This window comes from Phycodurus eques, chromosome 11 (genome assembly GCF_024500275.1).
Source record: "Phycodurus eques isolate BA_2022a chromosome 11, UOR_Pequ_1.1, whole genome shotgun sequence".
Lineage (NCBI taxonomy): Eukaryota > Metazoa > Chordata > Actinopteri > Syngnathiformes > Syngnathidae > Phycodurus > Phycodurus eques.
The window spans coordinates 20,439,079-20,466,903 of NC_084535.1; the positions used below are offsets into that span (position 1 = coordinate 20,439,079).

The following is a 27,825-nucleotide window of genomic DNA, read 5'->3' on the forward strand; positions in this document are numbered from 1 at the left end:
CGTTCACTTAAAACAGGATACGGGGTGATGCTGAATTTTACTTTAATGATATTTAAGGATCTTGACTTTACGTGCGTGTTTACCATAAAATACATTATTGCAATAGTAGATTCTTGGGGCATTTTGTTTATTAGGTAAAAAAAAAAAAAAAAAAAGCCTACATCTTATTCCAAGTGAGCAAAGGCGATTAAAATGTAACGTGTGAAAAAAAAAATCCATGTTTCGTTCATACTATGAATGTACATTTACTGAGAATATACTGTTCTTTGCATTGCCGGGTTGTCATAAATATTTGGTTCATGAAATTTACCTAGGTTCGATCAGTCTCGAGGGTGTGTAATAATAAGGTGATATGGACGTGGAAAAGGGTAATCATTTTTTTTTTTTTTTTGTAACATGAATCCAGCATGCTGATTTTCACCTCAATGTTCAGTCGAAAAAAATAAGACAGTCAAACTCAGTCCCAGGGGCCGTATCCGCCCCACCACACCATTTTAAGTGGCCCTAGAAAGCAAATCATTTGAGTCAACTTCCATGATTCTTGATCAAATCTGTACCAAAATTTCAGTCATATTTAATAATTTAACATTCAGATATTGCAATCATTTTGGGGTTAACAAACTTTTTTTTTTTTTACAGTAACTTGAACAATTGTTGAACTATTATCTTTGACTTCTGATATCTAAACCAATTATACACCCATCCATCCATTTTCTGAGCCGCTTCTCCTCACTAGGGTCGCGGGCATGCTGGAGCCTATCCCAGCTGTCATCGGGCAGGAGGCGGGGTACACCCCGAACTGGTTGCCAGCCAATCGCAGGGCACATAGAAACAAACAAGCATTCGCACTCACAGTCATGCCTACGGGCAATTTAGAGTCTCCAATTAATGCATGTTTTTGGGATGTGGGAGGAAACCGGAGTGCCCAGAGAAAACCCACGCAGGCACGGGGAGAACATGCAAACTCCACACAGGCGGGCCCGGGGATTGAACCCGGGTCCTCAGAACTGTGAGGCTGACGCTCTAACCAGACGGCCACCGTGCCACCCAATTAGCCATGTGTTGTTTAATATTAATACTATGAGGTGATGAAACAGTCATAACGGCCCGCTGAGAGAATCCATACCAACAACGTGGGCCATGACAAAATTGAATTTACATCCTTGAAATAAGACATTTAAGACACAAAGACACTTCTTGTAATTACATTGTAATGATAAACAGGATTCAGGGGTGAAGTTAAAATTTCTGCTATATTAAAAAGGCATTAAGAATGGACACAAATGTTGTTTTAATTATTATTTTTAATTGAATGGGAAAATCCCATAAAGTGTTGATGCCAGTGTTGCATTAACCAGTGGATGACTGGAGGATTTGTGTCAAAGTGGAGGTGTGCGTGCATCTATAGCTCAACTTCCAATAGCTAATGTCATTTTACATGTTCAGACAGCAACCTAACACTGAATCACTAACAGCTCTGCTGGTTGCAGCCAAGTGTACTGTAATTCACTCCTTTTATGCCTACATTGCTTTCGAGGCGTGATTTATTAACAATCAGTTCTTCATAATCTACTTAATTCTTAATAGATTTTCATGCACAGCTCTATAATAATAACAATCGACGCTGCACTGTTTTTCAGGCATTGTTACATAGTAAAAGGAACAAACCTACTATAGCTTTGAGTAATTATCAAACGATGTTTACACTATTCACATTCAGTATGTATAAACCAATGAACACAATAAATGGAATGCTGCATTTAAGGTAAAGCAAATCATTTGTATATTTTTAACATTATATCACTGTCATTCACACTAACGTCTGCAGAAGGCGTCTTCCCACTTCACAAAGACAAAATAAACTTTCTGTGGAGAAAAACAGAGCAGTTAAGCCACTACCCCTTAACATATGTGTAGCAGACTAGTTACCGTAATTTCTCATGTATAATGCACATTTTCTCCTCCCAGAAATTGTCATGTCAATAGTGCGCATTATACATGGGTATAGGAGAAACTGAAAAAGACTTTCCCATTTTATAAATGTATGCTACCATCTAGAGATTATGAAAAAGCTTTACACTTTCATTCTAGTATGCCACCTAGAGGTTATGAAAAAGGTGTAGCCCAGGGGTGGGCAAACTATGGCCCACGGACCACATCCAGCCCACTGATCATTTCAATCCGGCCCGCCAAAGATTGGTACAGAATCACCCAAATCATATCAAAGATCATGACTACATTCATTTTACCTTGTCCTGTAATGACGAGTGGTTCCACCAGGTTGTCCTGTAATTCCCAGTAGTTCCACCAGGTTGTCCTGTAATGCCCAGTGGTTCCACCAGGTAGTGCAATAGCTACATTGATACATTGACTTGACTTTGGCTGTTCTGTTTTTACTCTGCTACTGCTCTGAACCCTACTTCAACCATGAGTGGGCCAAAGAAAAGAAAAGTCAACAGTGAGTGCCGAGTGTTTAATATAGAATGGACTACTAAATACTTTTTCACTGAAGTCCGGTCAAAGGCTGTATGTCTAATTTGTTAAGAAACCATTGCGGTTTTAGAGGAATATAACATCAGCCGTCACTTTTCTACAAAGCATGCTGATTATGCTAACAGCCAATCAACGCAGGAACTGATGGGTACGGCTCAGAGGTTAAAATTAAGCTTGCAGGCTCAGCAAAACACCTTTATCTGATATACTTCCATCCAAGATTCAGTCACACAAGACCCTGAAACAGCGACACCGGACCTGCAGATGGTACCGATTGATCTCCAATGTGATACTGTCTTTAAAAAGAAGTTAAAACTCACAAACTGGATGAGTTTTATGCTTCATTAAGCGCAGACAAATTTCCAAAAATCCAGATGGCGGCACAGATGATGCTGGTGGTGTTTGGCTCTACATGTGTGTGTGAACAGACCTTTAGTGTGATGAACACCGACAAAACATCCTACAGATCCTAGCTGAGTGATGAACACCTCAGTTGTGTTCTGAGAATTGCCACAACAAAACTAACACTAAACTTTGATGCACTGGCAAAAAAAAGGTGATCAACAAAACAACACTGTTCCGATTAAAAGTAAATCTAAGTCTTAACACTACAATGCCTTTTTAAAAAAAAAAAAAATATATATATATATATATATATATATATATATATATATATATATATATATATATATATGTAAGCATCTGGTCTTGGCTTGGCCCGCCTGTCAAATTTTTAAAGTCACTGTGGCCCCTGAGCCAAGAAGTTTGCCCACCCCTGGTGTAGCCTACACTTTCATTCCAATATGACAGGGGTACATATGATTGAATATATGTACAATTGTTCTCATAAGTTTAGATACCCAGACAGAATTTGTGAAATGTTGTTGATTTTGTTTGTTTGTTTGTTTGTTTGTTTGTTTTTTTAAATACGACTGATGACTGAACAACAACATTAATTCATTAATTAATTTCTTTATGTATGGTTATGTTTGTTTAATGATAATGCTTTTCTGAAATAAATAACAGTTTAATTTGAATCCCAATGAAATAAAATTAAAGGCGTTTCACCTGGTCCTTCATGTTTTCTTTAAAGAATTGTACACATCTTACAAATTCTGCAAATTCAAACATGAGCACAACTGTGTGTTTTCTCATTTACTAAATAAAAGTAGGGCTGTGAATTTCAAAATAAGAGCAAGTAAATACAAAAAGTATGTGTTCAAATAAAGTGCTTAACTTAAGTGCTTAAAAATAACAAAATAGAAATAATACTTCTTGTTTTGATCATGGGTAGAAGCAAAATCATGCATTGTAAAAATGCATTATACATAGGTAGAAGGGTTTTTAAGGATTTTGAAGTAAACTTTGGGGGTGTGTATTATACATGGGTGCGCATTATACATGAGAAATTACAGTAATTGTTTCAAATATTTAGTGACTGAAATGTTTCCTCACTTTATGATGTCTGGCAGACGGTGGTCTTTGTATAATCCATTGTGCAGGTACCCTAAAGAACCTTCAAAGGACACAAACTTGACTCGCTCTGCATTCTGAGTACTCACTGCTACCTCGTACAGCTGGCGGGAAAATGTATAAAAAAAAAGAAATATATATATATATATTATATATATGCACATACATACACACACACACATATTTAATATAGCCGTTTCACATTTGGTAAATTGGTAAATATTAATTGACGTACTTGCTGAGCATACTGAATGAGAGTAATTGGATCATCTTCTGCATGAAGGAAAAGTACAGGGCTTTTCATTCTTCTTAAACTTCAGGATAAAACAAAATCACATTAAGGTCGTGATTATTTGTTACATCAAATTACAATGTAAAGGATTTTTAATTTTTTTTTCAACACATTAGGATTGCCCATAATCAAAACTTACTTTTCCTCACTGGGAAAGACAACTTTATTTTCAGCCCATGGCTCTGGAAAAAAGTATCCTAAGCCTGGAAATTTCCAGTAATACTTTCAAAAATGCAAATAAAATAAAAGTCAATATTATGTTTTTTTATAAAATAAACCTTTGAAGTAGCATAAGTGACAAATGTTGGCGACGCTTACCCAAGAAAACACATGACTTGGTAGTTTCTCTTTAGCCATATTAAAGGTGCCTTCAAGAATCACACCATCCAAAACAATACCTGCTGATGCAATCATAGTGAAACTGAGTTGTATTTTATAATTAGTATTTTCTTGTGTAGTGGAACTCACCTTGCTCCGCAAGTTTGACTGCAGTGTTAGTGGACACTCTACAAAGACAGAGTAGCAACATTAATTTGAAGCTTAGTTAAATAAGATCCATCCATCCATTTCTTTCAGCGCTTAGCCACACTAAGGTCGCGGGCGTGGTGGAGCCTATCCCAGCTATCTTCGGGCGTGAGGCGGGGTACACCCTGTACTGGTGGCCAGCCAATCGCAGTTAAATAAAATGCTAGATGAAAATAATTTTGAATTTGTGTATTTATTGTAGATCACTCAAATTAAGGTACTACTGCATTAGTATTTTATTGTTAAACATATTAAAAATTAAAAATATTAAAAGTGTGATAAACACGTACCGACAATTAGGCCGAATTTAACCATTTTCTCTCCTTTCATCTCAAGTAAGCAAGCACCTGATTCTTGGATGTCTCTGAAAGCTTACAGTGAGTAATGGTCCGGTGTCGTGGGGGGTGTTTAGTGTGATTTTTTTCCCCTCCCCTATCTGCTCAGAAATAAATCAGAGCTAATACTTGTAAATTTTAAACCTGTTCAATGTTCACAGTTGCAAATCCTTTTTTGTGTGCGCAACAAAGATTATAGCAGAGCCACTGACACTGCCGTGATAGTGACGTGAAATGGAACAGTACCCAATTAGGAAGTGACCTGAAGCTCTCAGTGTTGTGGGACACGACTAGAGGAGCAACGGTTTTGTTTTTAATGTTTGCATAATGTATCTCAAGTAACTCACCACATTAAAAAGGACAATGACTGTGCTTGGAATCACTCCCTAATCCTAGCGTTTTTCTTATATAAAAAATGGTTTTGGCCTGAGCACAAAAATAGCGAATAGGTGAGTTTTTTTAATGACAGAGGATAACCCCCCCCCCCCCCCAAAAAAAAATCAACTATAAGTAAAGTAAATAAATGAATTTGCTAATGCCAAACCGCAAATAAGCGTGGGTTTACTGTACTACTTCCTTCTTTGCATTTTCAAGCTTCTGGATGCACTGTGGCACCATACTGCCTTCCACAAGTCAGTCTTGTTACAACAATAAAGATCTGATTGGGGAGGAGACTTGCGATTGTTGATGGAGAAAGAATTACTGTATGCATGTCATTACTGTATGTATGTGGTGTGTTGTTTCCAGAACACCATCTACTATACGAGCCAATAAATTAGATGTTAAAAATGGTATCTGTGTACTTTGCTTTATTAACGCTGACTGTAAACGGTTGCAACTTCAACTAACCCAGTGCCAAGAGAATGTCCCCAGAGGATGACCAGACTGCTTCCACTATGTTTTTTCACCCAGTTGTACACATGAAGAGCATCTGTAGTGAGTCCAGCTTCAGTAGGCTCACCACTTGAGTCTCCAAAACCTGCCAGGATTCATATGTAAGACAGTAAGATATAGTTGCTCCTTGTCACCACTAGATGGCCGTCACGCAAAGGAAAAGTTGCACCGTATGACAGGCTGACTGAAAATGTAACCGCTATTTATTCCTGAGGAAAGGTAAATTTTTCCTTAACGATCATGCAGATCAATGTGAGGATAATGACTGCTGCAATTATTTGGAATGAAAAAGTGAGGAAGAAATTTAAATGTTTGTTTTCACCAACCTCTGTAGTCAGGCACCAACACATGGTAACCAAGCGTACTCAATAACTGTTGACACATTTAAATCTCATTTGCCATCAGATTAGCTCTACTGACTTAATATCATTGTTTAAAAAGTGAATAGCTTGTGTGGGTGATTACTCACTTTTGCAACTCCCACCCGATGAGTAGCTGCCCTGTTGAAACAGTTTGTAAGAAATACAATTGTTAATGATTTAGGGGGAACAGATCTAGTTGATGGAGTCTTTTCCTATACTTTCTGGCTAATGAACAAACATTATCTAACATACCTTGTGCCTGTGTTCCCATGTAGATATATAAAAACTGGACTGTCATCATTTAAAGTGTTTTGGTACCACGCCATGTCTTTCCCTTGTGACTCCCTCCATTTACCTTCAGGAACGGTGTGCCTGGAACAGGTCAAAACAATACAAAGCTAAGCTGTTTCATTAAAATTTAATTTCTGTTTGAAATTTGATACTGGACTCACCATACACCAAGAGAGATTCCTTCCTCTGATGTTAAGTATATGTTTATAGTGTGATTTAGGGAGAAATCAACTGGTTGGCTGAGGTCAACAAAAAGCGGAACCTTGACTGCAAACAGAAGACAAGGATATTTTATAAGCAAATCAAGGCTTCATATCCATATTGGGAATTCACTTACTTCTGTACTTGTAAACAAGGTACTGGAATAATTCCCGTGCTACTATCAGTATGAAAGGCACCAAAACAAGGATGACAAACAGGGCAAATAAATGACATTTCATCCACCGGGACCTAAGCAAAAAACAGAGAAAATACTTGAGTAACCAGACACATCCGTTTATAATCCGATTATACGACTTTCATTTTGGTATCCCCACCAGTCCCAAAACTTGTATGTTATGTAGTTGAATTACAAATGTCAGCCTTTCGATTGAGAGGTGATCTTTCCAGGATGAGCATGTACTCCACCTCTCACCCTGAGCTAGGATAGGCTCCATGCAGCATAAATGTGTGACTGTACTCAGGGGTGAAAAAGATCCACAAAAGGTATATTAATACTGCTCCCGTACAATGCATCTAAAACATCAATTCTCGTTGTAGTATAAGGTGCAAGAGTTGAATGATGTGTTCGGGATGTCAAGACTCTTAGAGGAATTGCTTTGACCTTGCTAGAAGCAACAGCACAAAAGCGGGCCCTTCAGACTGTTTCCAGTTAATGGACAACACATCGCCCCCCTCCATTTAACACTGTAATATGACGGAAGAGCTCTTTGAGTGGAAAGACTGATTTCTTCTTCACACTCCTACTGGGAAATATCTAGGAGGTCATTATTCCATCTGCCTCTTAAAAAGTCGAATAATTTGTCCGGATTTAGCACCAACTTCCAAAGCTACCGTTTGAACGCTATGAATACTCTGAATCTGTTTTTCTAGTCTGCAATTGGCTGGCAACCAGTTCAGGGTGTACCCCGCCTCCTGCCCGATGACAGCTGGGATTGGCTCCAACACGCCCGCGACCCTAGTGAGGAGAAGCGGCTCAGAAAATGGATGGATGGATGTTTTTCTAGTTATCATCTGGCGTGTTGGCTGGCTGGCTGGCTGGCGAGCTAGCTAGCTAGCTAGCTTAAGTACAGAACGTTGTCTGTATGAAACAGAAAGTGTCATATTTCGCATTCCATCGTACATGCTTTGACTATTACTAGCGATAATGTCCATTGTCCAACCTTTTAGTCAAGACATTACACAATTGACGCGTACGTCCTGCAGTGAAGCAGAGTATGAGAATTTTTACTGACTTTAAGAACATACACTAAAACGCTAACTTACTGAGGGTCGTCCTTCCTCTTAACTTTGGCTGTTGTGTGAGCGCAGGTCGACACGTCCTTTGTAGTCCTTTGTCTCATTTTGAACAGCAACGGTCGTGACTTCGCTATCTAGACGCTCTTCATTGCATCGTTATTGTAATATAGTTCGTTCAGTTCAGTTTCAGGGCGACAGAGGAGGAGTTAAAATTTAAGGGGGCACTAGTCGTGAGCGCAACCTCGTTGGACACGTACCACGAGGCAAAAACATCTATTGTTATCGAAGGAACTTTTATGGGGGTGGGGGGATATTGTTAAATGAAATTATGCATCTGTCCCCGTGCTGATGGTATCTGAACTAAAACTTTCTCCATCTATTTAAAATACATTGTTTTAATTGTTTATTGGCGTTCGTGAATGGGAGCAAAATATTGTGCAGTGGACCTCGACGATTCAATGAATTCAAATCAAAGAGCTCCTATAAATGTATTTCTTTAAATTGTATATTCCCACACAAAATGCTAGACATGGATCATGAACTATGTGGTTCGATTATGCAGGAAATGGAGTGGTTGATTTGAATATGCAGTCCAGCAGCCGTTTCAGGGCTCTCCAAAATTTGAAATTTGCTTCCTCCCTGGGACCCAAACTTTGTCGTACCGCCACCATATACTGTGCATAAACTACTGATAAAGAATACAACAGACATAACTAACATGAATCTAAAAAAAAACTACAGGTCCAGCAGGCAGTGACCGAATAAAAACACATTTTGGGTCCCCACCCTAAATTATGTAAACCCGCGTCTCAAGCATAAGGTCCAAAGCAGCACCTTTATAGTGATTTAGACTATGACCTCAAACATAATCTATAAAAACTGTGGCCTGTTGATTGAGCAATCTGACCTCAATGTTTTTTTTCAGGAAATACAGCTTTGCTAACCACTTGTTGTTTTTATTTGGAGGGGGGCAATAAACGTATGATGAGAGTAGATATAATCTCTCTGGTAGTTTCTTCTTCCCTGGGAAAAGTCTGCCTTGGATTTCTGGCAGCAGGATGAGTTGTGTGTTTGGAATAAAAACAACATTAAACTCCACGGGAATAAGCAGAGGAAGAGTTGTTGAGCAGGTTAAAATGAGCACCTGTGATTGCATCAAGCCTGGCTTATGACATTTTGTGTGTGCCGGGAGTTGCTCATTCAACTTGAAAACAATTGTAATTAATACTTTGCACTTGCAATACTTACAAGTCCCCAGAAGATTTTGGAATTGTGAACAAGCCTGCCAGATTTGAATGAATAAATACATTGGCAAATATATGACATCAGGCTTCAAAATGGGGAAAAGGCGAGATGTTCTCCCAGGTGTTGTGAGCGTGTCTGCTGAATGCAGTCGGGGGGGGGGGAAAAAAATCTCGTTGAACTTTCAGCTGTCAATCAAGGGGCGGCGTGAGGGGTCATCCAGGTAATAAATCACCACTTCGCTTGGCGTTGTGTTATGCGTGGGTCCATATAAGAGAGACACTTCAGGGAACGTTCATCATTTATTAAACAGCAGCACACGTTATTCATTGGAAACATTTAAGTGTGACAAAGGTGCAAAAAATAAAAAATCAGGAAGGGTGCAAACACCTTTTCACACCACTGGAGACTCAGTGCTCATCCATCCATCCATTTTCTGAGCCGATTCTCCTCACTAGGGTCGCGGGCGTGCTGGAGCCTATCCCAGCTGGAGCCTATCCCGTGCTGGAGCCTATCCCAGCTGTCATCGGGCAGGAGGCGGGGTACACCCTGAACTGGTTGCCAGCCAATCGCAGGGCACATAGAAACAAACAACCATTCGCACTCACACACACACTTACAGGCAATTTAGAGTCTCCAATTAATGCATGTTTTTGGGATGTGAGAGGAAACCGGAGTGCCCGGAGAAAACCCACACAGGCACGGGGAGAACATGCAAACTCCACACAGGCGGGGCCGGGGATTGAACCCGGGTCCACAGAACTGTGAGGCTGACACGCTAACCAGTCGTCCACCGTGCCGCCACTCAGTGCTCAGACATTGAAAAAAACCTTTAACAATTTTGTCCGGTTATCTTTCAGGATTCCATCGACTGACACGCTTTAAGGGCCATGGACATCACCAAAATAAAACAGCATATTGTATAACATCCCTTTGCATACTCAACAGGTAACTGCAATCATGATAGAATTTCCCCTTATGTCTATGGTAAGTTCCTTGTGTTTGCAGAGGAAAGAGATGTTATTGATGACCACTTTAAGAAGCCTGGGGCTCTGGCAGTATGTGGGAGCCAACACTGAGGACGCTGGCTGTCGGTGAACCTGGCAACTGATTGGTCAAGTACACGCCAAATGTGACCTTGAAATTCCAGAAATAACAATCTGCATGATGTGGAACCAAATATTCTACTAAGAATTTAATATTTCTTTTAGCTTTTTTTTAAAACTTCCAAACGGGAGGAGTGCATATATGTATGTTTATTACTCCACAATTTGAAAAAAAAAGAATTGCACACAAACACAAGAATGTCGGAATGGATGTGATGAAAACCCTTGACTCACCTTTCCATTGCGGTATGCAGAAAGAGACATCAGAGGCTCCTTTGTTTTGGTCCCAGTGCTCTGGTCAACCCCAACCATTTGGCATCGAACACATTGACCTCTGACCTTTTTGATTTATCACACAAGAAGAATATTTATCTTTTTAAGACTCAACCTCTGACACATTAGCAGTCGTCATTTCATATCCCAATGTGTCAGCTCACCATGAATCGAATGTTGCCAATAATCAAGTTTGACCAATTATCCTCCTCAAATGGTTTAACCCCTGCAATGACGAAATTGGATCGGAACCGACTGATGATGTTCTGTGTGTCAAGCTCGGGGTAGTCTTGCCTTTGAAAGGAATTGCGGAAATTGCATGTTATTATATTGCACTCTCGAAATTACCCAATGTTATGTAAATGTGGAGGCGTCACATCCTGACGTCTTTCACTGCACAAAGTGCACATTGTCTATTTTGAATAAGACATCATGTGTTCAAACCTGCTGCTCATTACTTTGTGAATGAGCTCCACACTTGCACGGTTGATCATGAGATACTGAGCTTCATTCACCAGGGAGAGCGATGGGGAGGTGACAGCTGGAAGGAAAATACTTTATATTACCCATCTATTTCAGGTACTCATCTCTGCTGGAAATCCTCAATGAGTGTACGCTACAAGATGGAGGAAATACTGCACACAAACTGCACATTCAACATTTGTATTGTTATTCAGTATTGAGCCAGTGCACGCTCAATTATATAGGGAGTAATTGCTACTTAAAACAAGGTAAGCATGGGATTCATAGAGTGGGCAGCACACTGGACGAATGGTTTAGCATGTCTACCTAACAGTTCTGAGGTTTGGTGTTTGGTGTGAATGGTTGTTTGTCTTAAGAGTGCCCTGTGACTGACTAGCAACACATTTAGGGTGTACAATGTAACACAGCCAAAGTTAGCTGGGGTAGGATAGGCCCCAGTTCACTAGTAACCCTGATTAGGATAAGTGCTATCAGAAATAGATGGATTGAGTTTATAGTGTGGCCTTAGTGGTAAGATAGTACTTGAAGTGTTTTAATATGAAGCACAGTAAAATTCTGACACAATTACCTGTATCAGACTTATTTTTCATGCATCGAGTGAAATCAGGACTTTGTCTTATCAGGCGGCATGGCTGTCCAAGCAAGTCTGAAAGCCACGATGCAGCCTCATCACCACAGTCCTTAGTCTCCACCCTGGACAAAGCAGGAGAATTGTTTTTTTAGGAGATCCTGGGGATACTGAATTTTATATCAGAAACAGAAAGTAGTAAACTTTGTGCAATATCTAATCCAAGAATCATCTACGTAGCCGTTTCAAAAAACATTGTCATCAAAAAGTATTAACAACACCTCTTACTCGTTGTTCCCATTCCCATAAAAGATGGGGAAAAGTGAAAGATTCGTTTGAAATTGTGAGGCCTTAAAATGTCATTTGTAGTCAAAAAGCACCATCTAGATTGCTGTAAAAGGAAAATGCAACGCTACAAGCTGCAAGTATAAATATCAAACAAATAGGATTTGTTTCCTGTCAACAACTCACCTATCACCACAAACTTTACTCTGACAGACTGGATAGCTTGCGTGCATTTCAGTCCTGATTTCCAGTGGAACTGAAATGGTATGCATCCCTGCAGGACAGTGGGAAAAATCCTTTAAGACAGAAAAATTACAGACTGATTGACAGCTCTTTTTTTTTCTTTTTTCTTTTGCTTGCGCAGTGTGTCACGTTCAGAGAGACTGACTGACCTGATGCCTGCAGGAACAATTCGTTTGAGGACAGATGAACTTGTGGGCGAATGAGGCATAAACGTGGCTCTCTTTTCTGACTCAAGCACACGCCATTTCCATTTACCACCATCCAGGCTCTGTCATATAGTAAACCTTGAGGTCCTACTGGCCAGTTATGGGCCTAGAATACATTACAAAATGTAGCGTTTAAAGAAATGTTATAATGCAGATAGTGACCAAAAGTGAAAGAATAACACCAAGGGGATGGTCACACCTCAAATGCACCACATGATTTGATGGGATATATGTAGATGTTGGTCAATGTATAAGCCCCCTCACGGCTGTTTGGATGCACAGGTTCAAATCCCTTCTGTGAAACTTTCTTCTTTTCTTCAACTTTGTGTTTCACTTCATTGATATTGACTGTTTTCTCTTCATTTGATGCGCTAGCTGCTCTAAGCCTCTCTATTCTCGTATGGTCTACTGCCACTGGTTTCTTCACAAAGCACTCGGCAACAAAACTCAGGAACTTTTGACAGTCATCAAATGTTGACATGTAGCCAAATGACACACGAACAGATCCGGTGGGATGCCCATCCACCAAGTCGATGGTGTCTCCGCAGACGTGGCCAGCCTTAAAAAAATAAACAAATAAAACAAACAAAGTTTCATTCAACAAGCACATATATTGAAATAGTGTATTGCATGTCACAATTCTTTTTTTACCTGCAGGTTACGCTTCATCTGCTGATTTGTTATCCCGAGAAAGCTCTGACAGGCTCCAGTGTTACAAAAGCAACCAGTGCGCACTTGGATGTTGTACAAACTTGCCATTCTGTCTACCTGTTGGACAATTATTATGATATTCATCAGTGCTGCCAATGCATCTACAACTCAAAGTGTTTTTTACTTGATGTGGCATCAGCAATTCAACGTATGCACCTGAGAATACCCTATTATTTCTCCACGAGAGTCGATAAGGTTGAAGTTTAGGATTGCGCCCTGTGTGTTTGGACTGTCAAACTGGCCTTGTGTGTACATCTGGGCCACTGGTTGCCCGTTGCCATGGCAAAGACTTGACAAAAGCATGTAAGTGTAGCGCGCTAAGCCAAAGGTGTGCTGTTGTATGTTTTGCATTCCCCCTGAAAGAAAAAAAAAAAAGAGCAGAGGACTGTTGTTTACCTCTGCATGTTTTTTTGTATTGCTGTTACATACCAGTGATCCTGTAGAGAGCTTCAAAACTGTGGTTGAGGGCAATGATGTCCAAGAATGAGACAGTGCCATCTTCGAATCTTATCCAGGAAAAAAGTAACATGACGTTACAGGGTAGGAATGCGCAAAGTTATGGTGTTTTCAGAGATTGTCTATGCTTGGCAACGTTGTTCACGGCTTTACCTGTCAGAAAGGTTTGCAGCCTGCACATAATAATCTTCTCCAGAAAGGTAAGCTGCTGCTGTGCCTCCTCCAAAATAAGTCTTTTTTAGTATGGCTGCTGCTTGGTTGCGGACAAGAAGGGCCCCCAGACCTGTAGGGAAGCCGAATATCTTGTAGAAGGAGATGGGAATGAAATCAGCAGGGCAGTCTTGTAGGTTTAAAGGGGAACAGCTGACAAGCGAGGCCGCATCCAGCAGCACAAACCATTGGCCTCGACAGTCACATGCTGGGTAAAGACGTCTTGCCTGGATGCCTTCTACATGGCTAAGGGGATACTTCGTCCCTGAGAAGTTGCTCTGTGCCGGGTAGCAGAAGAGATGTGGCGTCTGACAAACCGCATTTTCACCCTGAGCCTTGTCTTTTGCCCTATTTTCCACTTCCTGGGGGGAGACGGGCAGGGTAACTACTCCCCGGTTAGATGTTAGACCTCTTATGCCGACAACAGATGTATGGTTGTCAGTGAGATAGCAGAAGTGACTGCCTGCCTCGTTTTCTGTCTGTGACCTCCAGGGGAAGACTTCTGCCGCTAATTTGATAGCGGCTGTACAGCCAGAAGTGAAAATCACTGAGTACTCCTCAGCGGTAGTGTTGAAATGCTGCAATATCCTGAAAGAAAATGATCTTTTTTTTAAAAACTCATTTCATGCAAGGTAGTTTCAAAGAGGGCACATGGGCCCATTTGGAATGTGTCTAAGGGCATGATTGGAGCTCACCTGTATCTGACCCTCTCTACGGTCTCATGTGTCAACCTGCTGCTCGGGTTGTGGCTGTGAGGGTTTCCTATTAGGAAGATGATGCCATCCATTAATTTTAGAGCTTCATAAAATAACATGAGCTGAAAAATAAAAACAAATGTTGCTTTACATACCATACACGTTCCTTGAAATATCCAGGCAGTAGCTCCTGACCAGTGAATCCGGGTACAAAGTAGTTGCTGCATGATCCAGATATACAGTGCCTGTGTACAATAACAAGAATTGTACTTCGCTGTGCAGTGTGCAGTCAGTTAACTTTAAAGCTCTCACAGCAATTCACAACAGGGCACAATTCTAACCTTTAATTCGAGTGAACTCTCCCTCAAGCACGTCCTCCAGGTTTTCTCCGTAACCATAACAACTCCACGCCTCCTTGAATGTTTCTAAAGAGTTAAGTTTGTGGAAGTCCATCGAGCTTCTTGCGATACAGCGAACTGTCTGCGTTTGACACAGCTAAACCCTAACAGGCGCTAGAAAAGACAGTTACTGATTGATTTCCACGCTCAAAGTCTGCTGACCACGTGGTCAGTTTCACATGTCATGGTCTTGTTGTAACTTTAACTTTAATAACAAATGCTATTAAAGTTAAAGCTACAACAAGACTATAGCAAGTTGACTACCCTACTCAAACCCAATTGTTTTTTTTGTGACCGCGGACTTTGCCCCAGACACACAAAGACAGAGGCTAGATATTCATTAATAATGAACAGGTGAGAAAATAATTGTATAATCACGTGACAAAAGCCACATCCACAGTCTTTCACCTCAGATATTTTTACATGGCTGTTTGCTTTCCGGCGGCACGCTGGTTGACTGGTTAGAGCGTCTGCCTCACTGTTCTGAGGACCGGGGTTCAATCCCGGCCCCGCCTGTGTGGCATTTGCATGTTCTCCCTGTGCCTGTGTGGGTTTTCTCTGGGTACTCCGGTTTCCTCCCACATCCCAAAAACATGTGTGGTGGGTTAACTGAAGACTCTAAAATTGCCTGTAGGTGTGAATGTGAGTGCGAATGGTTGTTTGTTTATATGTGCCCGGCGATTGGCTGGGAACCAGTTCAGGGTCTACCCTGCCTCCTGCCCGATGATAGCTGGGACAAGCTCCAGCACTCCCTCGACCCTTGTGATGATAAGCGGCTCGGAGAATGGATGTTTGCTTTTCAGCAGGAGCTAGAAATTTTTGATCAATGAACATGTCCAACATTTATGTATTTTTAGTAAGGATAAGCAGTAAAAAGAAAATGAATGGAAATATAAATATACATCGCAACAATATTTTCCATTCATCCAAAAGCGAGAATAGTTCTTTTCATGTACAAATAAAGCGCCAAGATGATTAATTTAGTCAAATGTAACGGATGACACTCTCATAATAAGAAATGGATACAAATCAATACACAGTCCTCTATGATGGTTTTAATCCTCAATGAAGCAATAGGTTCATAAAAGACAAAGTGTCTTACATTGTTATTTTATCTGACCTAAGGGGAGTCAGCATTTGTTTAGGGTGTATACTGCATGTCTTTAAATCTAACTGGAACTAGTTACACTAACAAATTTTAAGTAATCCCTCCACAATAATCTCATTACATACATAATCCCAACCTCAACAGAAGCATCAGCGCAGAAGGGGGTATTAGTCACAAGTGACGTGCAATTGCAATGTCTTATCATTTCAAATGAATAGCAATATAACTCTTTGTAGAATCAAAGAATGAACTTTTATTGACCTTCTTTCTTTTCCTTTTCATTTTAATTTCTCAGAGTAAATCACTTAACATACATACGCCTTTTCTTCTCATGACTACATTAAACAATTGTATTTGTAAAGGAACTAATGGGGAGTTGTATTGAACTGCGAACTGAGCAGTGCTCAGATGTCTAAAAGAGAGCCATGAGGCTCACAGCAGCCATCATTGTTTCCGTGCAACACAGTGAATAGTAATTAAATATGCCACTTATGCTTCACTGATTCACTTCCCTCGCAATTTTGAAGCTCAGCTGAATACATTTTTCTGTGCAGAACGGCTGTATTGTATCTAGTCTGGCCTCATTTCTAGGGCAGAGGGGCTTGGTGTGGGGGAGGGCAAAGCAGAGAGAGGGGGGAAGCACCCCACGATGACATTGTGCTCAACATCACTAAATACCTCCAACGCCACATTGTCCTTTCCAGCCCTCAATTAGTTGGGCTCCAACTACAACAAACCAATTTCATACTAGATTGTTTCTTTTAACCTTGAAAATTTACTTTACAACATCGGTAAACTGCATCATTGTATGTCTGTTTTTTTCTCCATATATATATATCAATATTTTTCCTTTTAATATAAGGATTTTCCTATTTTGTGGTGGCCCTTACTGCATCCAGTGCTATCTGTGGCTGGACAGTGGCCAGCACATGAGACTCTTTGCCCTGCCCTTAGGCCTCTTCAGCCTGTGGATCTTCGTGTGAAGGAACGCCTCTTTGGTGGCAGGGAAGGGGAGAATTAAGCAAGAGATGTGGGTTCACTTGCCCTCTGTAGGGGCTTATCTTGGGCTAAGCTGAGGGACTAATAGCAAAGCCAGCCTCCACTCTAGCTGGTCTAAGGGCACAGAGAGCCATCTGTCCACTCTGTTGATAACTGAAAACAAAGGAAGTAAACACTGAACACGGACAACAAACTAAGAGGTTATTCCATTAGGAGCTGCCCGATATAAAGGAGAGGAGTGAATGGTTTGCAAATAAGGTCAGTACATTTTTTTTTTTTCTTGTTTCATTAGACCTCCATCCAGAGATACAATTACAAGAGGTAGGGTGTTCACCGTCTACTCTGGACAGCCAGCAGTGTTACGGACAACTGTAATGATGGCAATGAAAGAATGAACATCTTTTTACCTACATACAACTCCTGATTTCCATTAGTGAGTTGAAATTACTTAAGATGGCTGTTTCCCTTTAGTTTGGTGCATTCAATTTACTTTAATTGGATTTGAGCAGTGCCTAATAAACTGATGCAAGATATTATACTGCAGTTGTAACATACAGTAAATATTACTGGCACATTAAGTTGTGGTAAGCATTGGTTTCTATGCTCCTCCAAAATGCACTTGATTAATAAAATGAAATAAAAATGAAGCATTCTTGTTTTCGATACAAAATTAATTTACCTGCTCATTACCATGTTTAAAAACCATAAAGAAATCCATGTTAGGGTTTTCACCTGCCTGAATGATTAATATGCTGTTTTAATTGTGTTTATTATGATGTATACTCTGTGGCCGCCATTGTACGCCAGTGTTTTGTTCGGAGGTCTTGAGTAGGCGCTGACATACTAGAGGTGACAGAAATGGGTCAAAAGGGTATTAGCATTAACTAAACAAATCCTGGGCTATAGGATTAGGAAGAGATGTTGCTGTTTTGTTGATGTTGTCAATGTAAATTTATAATAATACACAGAGGAGAGAAAATAAATCTTCATTGTTAGGATCCAAACAACCTCAAAGGCATTACTTGGATTTGGTAATTGTGTCATGATAAGCACAACAACTCATTATCAAATCATCATCATATTTAATTCTGGTAATTGCATTAAGATTAAGGTAAACGCTCCTCTAATTTCTTTGGTTTTCTATTAGGTTTAGAATGGCAGCAAGGAGTTCATCATTCATTGGTTAATGTAAGTATCCGAACAGGGATCTGTGGGCGGGTCAACGGTCATGTATTACAAATGTAATTGTGTGCACAAAATCCTGCTGTAGGATCAGATGAATCTGGATTAACAAGTAACAGCTCATGGGCATGCACCAATAGCATGTAGCCATGCTCTCGTCCCCTTTTTTTTTTTACCTTCCTGGGGTCTCAGGGAATCAGTCTACTGTACATTTGCTTGAGCCAACAGGGTTTAAATGAGGCTTCATGCGACAGAACACCCCCCCCCCCTCCCCCCAGCCCACAAAACTCGCACTGAAATACAAATAGGAAGTTCTGTTCATTGAATTTGATCATACTGTTGCCAAGGAGGATACGGTTTACATAAAAAGTGCAAATGTCTTCCACGTGTCAGACATTATAGCCTGTATTGTAGGGGAGGTCTGCATGCTCCAAGAACACTTCGTGGTTTCTCTTTTTCTAAGATAAAAAGTATAACTTTCTTACTCTCAAAATATTGTTATTTAATCTGGTTAAATTTTTTTTTTATTTCTCTGTCTCTGTGTTATTAGCAATGAGCCTCTCTTCTGACACAGAATGCCTCCACACATTCTTCATTTGTTCTGCATAGACAACAAAGATTGAATTCACAGTGTCTTCCGAGCTGAAATTGTGGGTCAGTACATTGGAGACCTTCACACACATATCACTTGATTGAGCTCTCCACAGTGGCATCCTTTGTGTGTTATCATATCCAAGGGAGTCACACATCTTGTGTTAAGCCGGAACCAAAGACTCAGTCCCATGTGAAGATTGCACCTCGTGATAGGCTTATCTTCCTTCCACTCACAACCACAGGATCAGGAGAAAAACCTCACTGGTCCAGTCTCAGTGCCCTGATGAGGTTCTGAACATCTTTACAGATATAAATCAGTTTTATTTCTGCTGGAGATTTATGCAATGATGATGCAGTCAAGGATTTTGTTATAAAAGCCATCGCTACTACATTATTACGATATTCCTTTTTCAGCACTTTTAATCTGAAGGCGGCGGCACGGTGGTTGATTGGTTAGCCCATCTGCCTCACAGGACCGGGGTTCAAATCCCGGCCCCGCCGGTGTGGGTTTTCTGCGGGTACTCCAGTTTCCTCCCACATCCCCAAAATATACGTGGTAGGTTGATTGAAGACTCTAAATTTCCTGTAGGTGTGAATGTGAGTGTGAATGGTTGTTTGTTTCGATGTGCCCTGCGATTGGCTGGCGACCAGTTCAGGGCGTACCCGCCTCTCGCCTGAAGATAGCTGGGTTAGGCTCCAGCTAACCCGCGACCCTAGTGAGGATAAGCAGTACAGAAAATGGATAATCTGAAGACATTCTTCCAAGAAGTCACAGTGGCAAATGATATGTTTCTGGTATCCCCCAGGCAGCAGCAACTTTACAATAATAAAAGGGCATTCAGCAGTGAAAGTGATGACAACAACATCTCCATTAACGATCCATCTACGTTATAGATGTCCTTGAAGCACCTGGAATCGTGGTAGATCTCTTGTCTAAACTGTTTTTATTCATTTGCAGAGTATTTACATAAAAGTTGTGAAAACACAGGGCATGTCTGAGAGGGAAGAAATGGCCTCAGATGGGAGCCTGAATGTTACACTGACACTGAGGCTGTTGATGCATGGAAAGGTAATTGACCAATGTGGAATTAATTCACTGTAGTATTGTTTTCATCATACCTGCTTTGTTGTTGCCTGTTATTGCTGTTATTGAAGGTTTATTTTCATTTCAGGAAGTTGGCAGTATAATTGGAAAGGTAGGTTAATTTAAAAATGAATCATCCTTCCTTGTGTCAAAGCCATGTTTAAGATAATTGTAATCGGTGATTCCACTGTATTTTCTTCTAGAAAGGGGAAACAGTGAAGAAAATGAGAGAGGAGGTAAGAAGTAAACAAAGTGTAACTCGGCATGTTCTCACAGGTCTGAAACCGCATAGAAATTAGATTGGATATTTTTTCGCAGAGTCGCGCTCGCATCAACATATCAGAGGGATCGTCTCCCGAGAGGATAGTAACCATCACAGGACCCACAGAGGGAATCTTCAGAGCTTTCTCCATGATTGCACAAAAGTTTGAGGAGGTCAGTATTGCTGACATCCTTATATTGACTAAGATTTGTGCTAATATCAGCAATGCATTGTTGATCTTTCCCTCAGGATATAACGGCGGCAATGGCAAACAGCAACGTGACTAGCAATCCGCCTGTGACACTTCGCTTGGTTTTCCCAGGGAGCCAATGTGGCTCGCTGATTGGAAAAGGAGGATCTAAGATCAAAGAGATCCGAGAGGTGGGAGGCCTTGCGTTTCTGCAATTTTCTGCCAGGAAGTTTGCATACGAATAAGAGGAGACCACATTTTACTTGATGTTCAGGCATCAAGTGTCTTCAATTATCAAACACTTTCAATCAAGCCTCCATGTTTTTCCTCTCCATACATTTTGTAGAATTGCATTGGCAGCTGCACATAAGAATCGGAATGACTGAGCTTGTACAGAAGTTTTATACCCATTTGCCTGTAGATTATTTATGTGCACCTCTTTAAATATTAGTGCTCACGTTTCTATTTGGCTTGCAGCTGCTCTTTGCATGTCCGTATTTTATCAGGGTAAAGCTGCAGGTGCTTGAGACTGCATTTCAATTTTGGGTGATGGTGTGCTCTTTCTGGCAATAAGTAGCCAATTTGCTCTGTTGTCTTGCGATGTCAAGACCACAGGCGCCCAGGTTCAGGTGGCAGGAGACATGCTGCCGGATTCGACCGAGAGGGCTGTCACAATCTCTGGCACTCCACAGGCCATCACTCAGTGTGTAAGACACATCTGCTCCATCATGCTGGAGGTAAGTACTGTCAAACCGCTCTTCATGATCTATGTTTAGACACAGTTTTTTTTTTCAAATTTGTTTTGTGTTCTGGAAAAAGCTTTGCATTGAGGTTGAGGCATTAAGCACACTGTAGGTCATATCCAATGACATACAGAATCACCTGTACCCCTTACATTATGCCATCCATTACAAAACATTTCAAATGTGTCGACACTTCCACTAGTAGTAGTATTACGATACAGTATTTTTCTATACTATATATGATGCATATACATTTTTCTGTGTGTCGAACGCTTTGGTGGAATTTTTACAAAGACAACTTTTCAACCATTAAGCTATTATTTCTGAAGTGATCATTTCCGTAACCACACGAAATTAATTAGCTACTTCATAACCTTTAAATCCACTCACCTTTGCATTCATGAAGCTGCTATCAATTAGCTGGGTTATTGTCGCATAATATCATGAAGCATTATCACAATAGCTTTTTTTTTTTTTTTTTTTACTCAATATGACAGAATAATTTGTATTTTCAGAGTTAAGCAGTTGGGAAAATTAATTTATACCTCTTCCCAACCCCGTGGCAAGGGCACCATTACCCTCCTCCAAGAAAAATGAAAAGTGTTGTAAATGAAGAGTTTATTTCATCTGTGGCATACAAGGTCCATATAACCTTCTCAACCGATTAGACAGCTATTAAAAGATTCAGCGAGGGATATAAGTGATGTAAAATGTATCAATTTTAGTAAGAGTTCTCAGATTATTTGGTTTTCATGACTTTGTCTCTAGTGTCCTCCAAAAGGAGCAACTATTCCCTACCGCCCAAAGGCCATACTTGCTGGAGCCCATGCAGTGTTAGCACAACAGCACTCTGCACCAGTAAGTTTCCATGTATATGTCATGTTTGCCTTTTTGCAAAAACAGAAGAGTTGAAATGTTTATTTTTAGGCCAGGGTTTCTCCAAACTTAACATTTGAAATTCCTTCCTGACACACTAATGTACAAAAATACATGATGCCATGGACATACAGTTTAACTATAAATGAATGCACATAGAACTCATAACAACCATGAATCGAGATGTCTTTCGCTATAAAAAGGTCTGCAACTTGAATTTGATCAATAAAATATCTTAAAGTATTTTACCCTGTCAGCCTAATAAAAAACTACTCTGGAACCCCTTTTTCTGTCTCAACCGTCAGTTTATTTTGACACTAGAAGCAGAGATATCTGTTGTTGAACAGCAATCTCACCTTTAATATTGCACAAACCTAAGCATTAATTGGGGTAATATGTAATGATTAAAACACATTCAACAATATAGCTAATGTGTGAGGAATATAAATGCTACCCATTTACATTATTAATTCCCTGCAGTGTGAAACATAAACGATATCGTGACTCAAGCTGATGTGTTCCATTAACTGGCTTGCCAGTGTCCTGGATTTGGCACAGGCTGCTTTTTTTTTTTTTTTTTTTTTTTAATCAGACATCTGTTATTGAATTTCTGGCATGGTCAAAATAGGAGAAAAACATCAGCTGACATTTCGATAAAATTCCATCAAACCCATTACAGCGATTGACTATGGAAAAAGCAAGGGAATGGATTCTCAATAAAGCACTCAATGGCTGAGTTTACTTTTCATGCTCATAAGTCAATTTGTATGTCAAGTGACAACTAATCACATCTCTTCTCTTATACCATCCAGGCATTTGCACTTCCAGGGCAATATGCTTTTGCTCATCAAGATGTAAGTGTGTTCATTTCAATGACGGACTCCTCTTTTTTCTGTACAACTCTGCCCACTCCCACCAGTCCCAATGATCCCTTTTCTTAACCCGTCTCAGCATCAATGAAACTCTGATTTGTCAACATTACTAACACTAACACCAATTAGCAGCATGCTCTGATTGAAATCAAAGTTTAAATGTAGTCCCTTCATGATCAAGTTGTAGTTTTGTAGCCAGAGATGTGACTCTATTTTCAGACTACTTCCGTGAGAATCCAGCATGCTTTGTGAAGGAAACGAATCTTCTCACTGACACTATCTGTGATGTTTGTGAACTTCAGATTGTCTCTGTATTGTAGCTGTCAACTCCTCTGAAATAATCCAGTTTGATTGGTTAGCTCTAACTTCCTTCCTACCCTGCAGTTGACCAAGCTTCACCAGTTGGCTATGCAGCATATTCCCCTCCCTTCCCTTGGGCAGAGCAACCCTACCTTCCCTGGTACGTACCCACGGCTCCCCAGGGAAGACCATCAATCCCTCTGTCATCACTCCTCTTCCAATCACAACATCGAACAACCCTGGTCATATTAGAGAGTATCAGGGAGGCCTCCATTCTCTCAGAGATCATTCCCTTTCTCGGTTCTTGTTAGTGGCTACTTCTCACAAAGCACAAGTAGAGATCAAAACAAAATGTGAAACCTGCAAAGTCGGTTAGTGTGTGGATAGCATGTAGACTTTATAGACAAAAGTCTTGGGGAAATCAATAGAGGGAAACAATAGAATTAATCATTGGGAGTTGGTCCCTTATTAGCAGTACTTTTGTGGATAGACTTCCTCCAAGATTTTTGACCATCATGACCAATATTAATACAGTAGCATAGCAGGCCCAAGTGTTCGTTAAAACCGAGAGAGAGAGAGAGAGAGAGAGAGAGAGAGAGAGAGAGAAGTTTTATTCCGAAAAGGTATATTTAATATAATTATGCAGTATGAAAACAATAACTTTGGGCTTATGACTCAATTAAATACATTGCACATAAAGTTGAATTTTTTTGCTCACTAAAAGTTAATAAAACAAGAAAAGTCTTAAATATGAAATCGAAATATATTGTACTAAAAAGTTAAATACAACTGAACTGTACTTTGGCGGTGATTGTTTTGCATACCACTAGAGGGAGCCCATGTACCACTTGTGGTAGGAGTACCACACTTTGCGAATCACTGAGCTAAAGGAAGCTTTATGAGGTTAGGGGTCATGAATATTGGTTGTCCAGATCAGCTGACGCACAAGCTATGTGTCTCACAAAGGTTTTTGATGGAGTTTAGGTCAAGTTTCTCAAATTCTTCCACAATTCTTCCTTTGTCGACCTTCATTTGTTTAGTGGGACACACTCATGATGGAAGAGTTTTAAAGGCAATTCTCCAAACTGTTCCCACAAATGGAGAATTATAGACTTGTTTCAGAGGTGATTTCTGCCCAACCCCTGATAAATGAATCCATTCAATGAGGCATATCTAAATACTTCTGTCCATATAGTTCAAGCAAGTTCTCAAAGAGGGAAATGTGAAAATGACAGTAATATTTACAAATTTGTGAATATTTAACCATTTGTCACTATTTCCCAAATCCTCTGAAAATGTAAATCCATTTGCCCAATTTCGCTCTCTAAACAAATCCCAATCTCTTGACCCTGCACCTTTCCCACCCAGAAATATCTCCCCTCAAAATCTAACATTATCTTGGGCCAGACTATCCCTGACGTCATCAACCCACATTTTCAAGCAGTCTGCCACAACTAACTGAACCTGCACCACATAGACTTGGACTGATGTAATATAAGTCAAATATGACAATATAGCATTAGAACTGTAGCAGTGTGAAATATGTGGCTGGAATGGGTGTTAAATATGGATGTGTTGTATAGTACACAAGATCCTAAAACCATTATTTTTACTACTCTCATGTTATCAAAAGTATTAACTACTAAAAGTAGGTCAAATTGTGATATCATAGAAGTGGAAGCCATTAGTGCCATGCGGTTGTGAGCATTCTGTGTCCTACTTTGCAGGATTGGATGCGTCCGCCCCCACAAGTTCACAGGAGCTGGCAATACCTAATGATGTAAGTGTCTCGCTGTTTGTGTTGTGGCAGTACTAAAATCCACTCCAACAATCTGAATGTTGTATACTTCATTAACCCTCTTGGTGGCCATCTTTGATGAGGAATGTTTGGGCACCAGTAATTTGATGGAAGAACTGTATCCTCGCTTCCTTAATTCAACCATCCATCCATCCATCCATTTTCTGTGCGTGCTGGAGCCTATCCTGGCTATCGAGAGCAAGAGGCAGGGTACACCCTAAACTGGTCGCCAGCTGATCGCAGGGCACATATAAACAAACAACCATTCGCACTCACAGTCACACTTACGGGCAATGTAGTTGCCAATTAACCTACCGTGCATATTTTTGCGATGTGGGAGGAAACCGGAGTGCCCGGAGAAAACCCACCCAGGCACGGGAAGAACATGCAAACTCCACACAGGCGGGGCCGGGATTTGAACCCCAGTCCCCAGAACTGTGACGCAGATGTGCTAGCAAGGTTTATAAAATTATTAAATTGATAGTAACATGCATGTCTCAGGCCATCACTCAGTATTGTTGTTTTAATGACCTTTTGCACTCTTTTTCACACAGTACAACAGTAAATAGTGAGAAAAAAAATAAAAAACTTTATTGAGTGGTGGTAAATGGGACAAGGAAGAACCCATTAAATTTGTGCGGGTTTGGATAAAACTGCAGATACAAGGACTTAGTTTCACTACTTCATGTTCCTATGCCCTATGGCATCAATCAACCCGTCAATCCTCAAAACCATAATGTAGCCAGTTAATTAACAAACAGATGGACACATATGCGACACCCCTTCAATATTGTTATGCACTACTAGCTTGTGTTTATTTGTGGAGGTTTGGGAAGAGCTCTCAAATTTTGCATTATTTCTAAAAGTGAGCTGTAATCTCTTCCCACAATTTGAGCTAACTTCTGGGAATCCATTCCTCTGAACAATTTCCTGTGGTGCTTTGTTGTTATTGTTGTTGTTCCCCTGTGATATTACTGTATTTCTGAAAAGGGGAGAAACATGAGCTCTTTTGCAATTTACATTATTTCCTTTTCTGCTCTCCTAGTTTATTGGCTGCATAATCGGAAGACAAGGCAGCAAGATCAATGAAATTCGCCAGGTCTCGGGAGCTCACATCAAAATTGCCAGTGCCACTGATGGCTCAGCTGTGCGCCAAGTCACGATCACAGGCTCACCGGCAAGCATTAGCGTGGCCCAATACCTCATCAGCGCCAGGTAAGACATGATGCACAGCTGCCATTTAAAGCAGGGCAGCACAATGCGCTCTGACATGACAGCCAACCAAACGTTTGTGTGAGGGGAGAATAATTGTGGTCAAGGTGTGGTTGAATTTGTTGCAGCTAACTGCTCCAGCGTCTTGACTCTACATAAAACATCCTGATTGCCTCTGCTTTTTAACACATTTCTACTCTGACTCTTATGTTTTATCCTCTCTCTTCCCTCCTCTGTTGTTTTACCCACTTTCTGTCCCTTCACGTTCCATTGTCTTCCCTTAACTTCACACCGTCTCAACATCCCCTCCAACATCACGGCGTGCAGCTTAGAGATGGCTAAATACACCATGCAGGCTGCTTCGGCTGCGACCCCAGTTGACCTCAACATGAGCTACGCTCAGTCTGCTTCCAACGCCTCCAATGCTGCTACCTCTCTAGCCGTTCTGGCGGCCACCACCCCAGCTCCCACCAACATTAACGTCCACTCTCCCGCAACCTTGCAGGCCATCCAAAATTCCCACTACGCCGTCCCTGTTTCCAGCCTGCTTGGCATGAAAACACTTCCCGTTCTGGCTGTCCACCCAGCAGCCGCTACCAGCCTAACTCAGGGTTTAGCCCCTTACACTACAAAAATATCATCCTCTGGCATCAAAAAATCTGATCGACAAAAGTTTGCTCCATATTGAGTCCTCTTTTCTTGGACATTCCTGTCTAATTGAATTAGAAAATCATGGTGAATGTGTCATTTGCTGACACAAAATATGCAAGGTTTACAAATGTAGCACTTGCTTTCCATTAATCAGGAGAGCTTACTTATCATTATTGAAGAAGGCGGCAGAGGTGCATATTAACTCAGTATCAATTGCATAATATGCAATGTACCAACTCAGGCTTAGCTTTGAACCCAGGAAAAAGCACACATTTCTTATGGCTTCATGTCACAGAGCTTTATATGAAAACTTACTCTAGGAGATTTGCTTCTTATTATGCAATGTTTACTTTCTGTGTACCTGGACCTCTTTTTGATAGAGAATTTCTGTAGGCAGCAGGCTGGTAAATGGTTTGTTATGTACAATAGAAGTGGTTGTGCTTAGTATAATTAAGAAGGATTGCTTAATTTCTCTGTCATATTTCCCCACGTTCCTTCACTATAGGCTCTCATCAGGGCTCACAGGCTTGGGTGTTCTGTAGTAGCGTGGCACTGTTGCAGTTCTGATGGGATTATTCTAAAGCCACACTGGATTCTAGTGGATTTCACTCTGCACAGTAATCCTGTAGAGCAGGACTGGTCCAAACAACTCATTTCTTGTTTCTGCTTGTTTTTGTTGAATCTCCATCACAACCGATTAACCATTTGCGTCAGAAACTGACGCAGTACAGTTATTGTGAAACATTTTTTTTCATGCGTTCTTGGTGATGATCTGTGCTGAAACATTGCAATTTTGTAATGCTTGATGTTTATGATATGGATTTGGAATAAATGTGACCTTTTGTTAATAAAAGATTGTTTTTTTTTTTATCAGCGGAATTAGAATGGTCTATTATGCAAATGGTTTATTATGCAAATGACTCCATAATAAGTTGGAAGGTTAATTCATTGTTTA

The 27,825-nt window shown here is 40.5% G+C and overlaps 3 protein-coding genes across 9 annotated transcripts; 1 reads left to right on the forward strand and 2 right to left on the reverse strand.

Moving 5' to 3' along the window:
* Nucleotides 1–1,066: 1,066 nt before the first annotated feature.
* LOC133410037 (lysophosphatidylserine lipase ABHD12-like) lies at nucleotides 1,067–8,369 on the reverse strand. The gene is made up of 13 exons (XM_061690760.1): nucleotides 8,151–8,369; nucleotides 7,003–7,115; nucleotides 6,827–6,932; nucleotides 6,627–6,746; nucleotides 6,482–6,512; nucleotides 6,339–6,384; nucleotides 5,968–6,097; nucleotides 4,727–4,764; nucleotides 4,577–4,656; nucleotides 4,398–4,480; nucleotides 4,202–4,280; nucleotides 3,949–4,070; nucleotides 1,067–1,866 (listed from the first exon to the last, which is right to left on the reverse strand). The coding sequence occupies exons 1-13, from the start codon at nucleotides 8,225–8,227 to the stop codon at nucleotides 1,845–1,847; spliced, it is 1,047 nt and encodes a 348-aa protein (XP_061546744.1). The 5' UTR covers nucleotides 8,228–8,369; the 3' UTR covers nucleotides 1,067–1,844.
* Nucleotides 8,370–9,689: 1,320 nt separating this feature from the next.
* mocos (molybdenum cofactor sulfurase) lies at nucleotides 9,690–15,063 on the reverse strand. The gene is made up of 15 exons (XM_061690386.1): nucleotides 14,943–15,063; nucleotides 14,757–14,846; nucleotides 14,602–14,668; nucleotides 13,850–14,494; nucleotides 13,670–13,746; nucleotides 13,397–13,596; nucleotides 13,181–13,297; nucleotides 12,729–13,088; nucleotides 12,473–12,635; nucleotides 12,267–12,354; nucleotides 11,796–11,920; nucleotides 11,189–11,285; nucleotides 10,909–11,038; nucleotides 10,706–10,810; nucleotides 9,690–10,502 (listed from the first exon to the last, which is right to left on the reverse strand). The coding sequence occupies exons 1-15, from the start codon at nucleotides 15,052–15,054 to the stop codon at nucleotides 10,401–10,403; spliced, it is 2,478 nt and encodes an 825-aa protein (XP_061546370.1). The 5' UTR covers nucleotides 15,055–15,063; the 3' UTR covers nucleotides 9,690–10,400.
* Nucleotides 15,064–16,829: 1,766 nt separating this feature from the next.
* Nucleotides 16,830–27,741, forward strand: zgc:110045 (uncharacterized protein LOC664755 homolog). 7 transcript variants are annotated; one of them, XM_061690022.1, is made up of 15 exons: nucleotides 16,830–17,364; nucleotides 18,254–18,294; nucleotides 18,839–18,942; nucleotides 19,841–19,951; nucleotides 20,055–20,078; nucleotides 20,170–20,202; nucleotides 20,285–20,401; nucleotides 20,478–20,609; nucleotides 21,027–21,155; nucleotides 21,930–22,019; nucleotides 22,850–22,891; nucleotides 23,294–23,369; nucleotides 24,937–24,989; nucleotides 26,053–26,222; nucleotides 26,547–27,741. In XM_061690022.1, the coding sequence occupies exons 4-15, from the start codon at nucleotides 19,874–19,876 to the stop codon at nucleotides 26,905–26,907; spliced, it is 1,305 nt and encodes a 434-aa protein (XP_061546006.1). In that variant the 5' UTR covers nucleotides 16,830–17,364; nucleotides 18,254–18,294; nucleotides 18,839–18,942; nucleotides 19,841–19,873; the 3' UTR covers nucleotides 26,908–27,741. The 7 variants fall into 7 exon arrangements, with proteins under 7 accessions (XP_061546006.1, XP_061546007.1, XP_061546008.1 ...); XM_061690023.1 differs by having other exon boundaries at nucleotides 18,839–19,951; XM_061690024.1 differs by lacking the exon at nucleotides 18,839–18,942.
* Nucleotides 27,742–27,825: the final 84 nt, after the last annotated feature.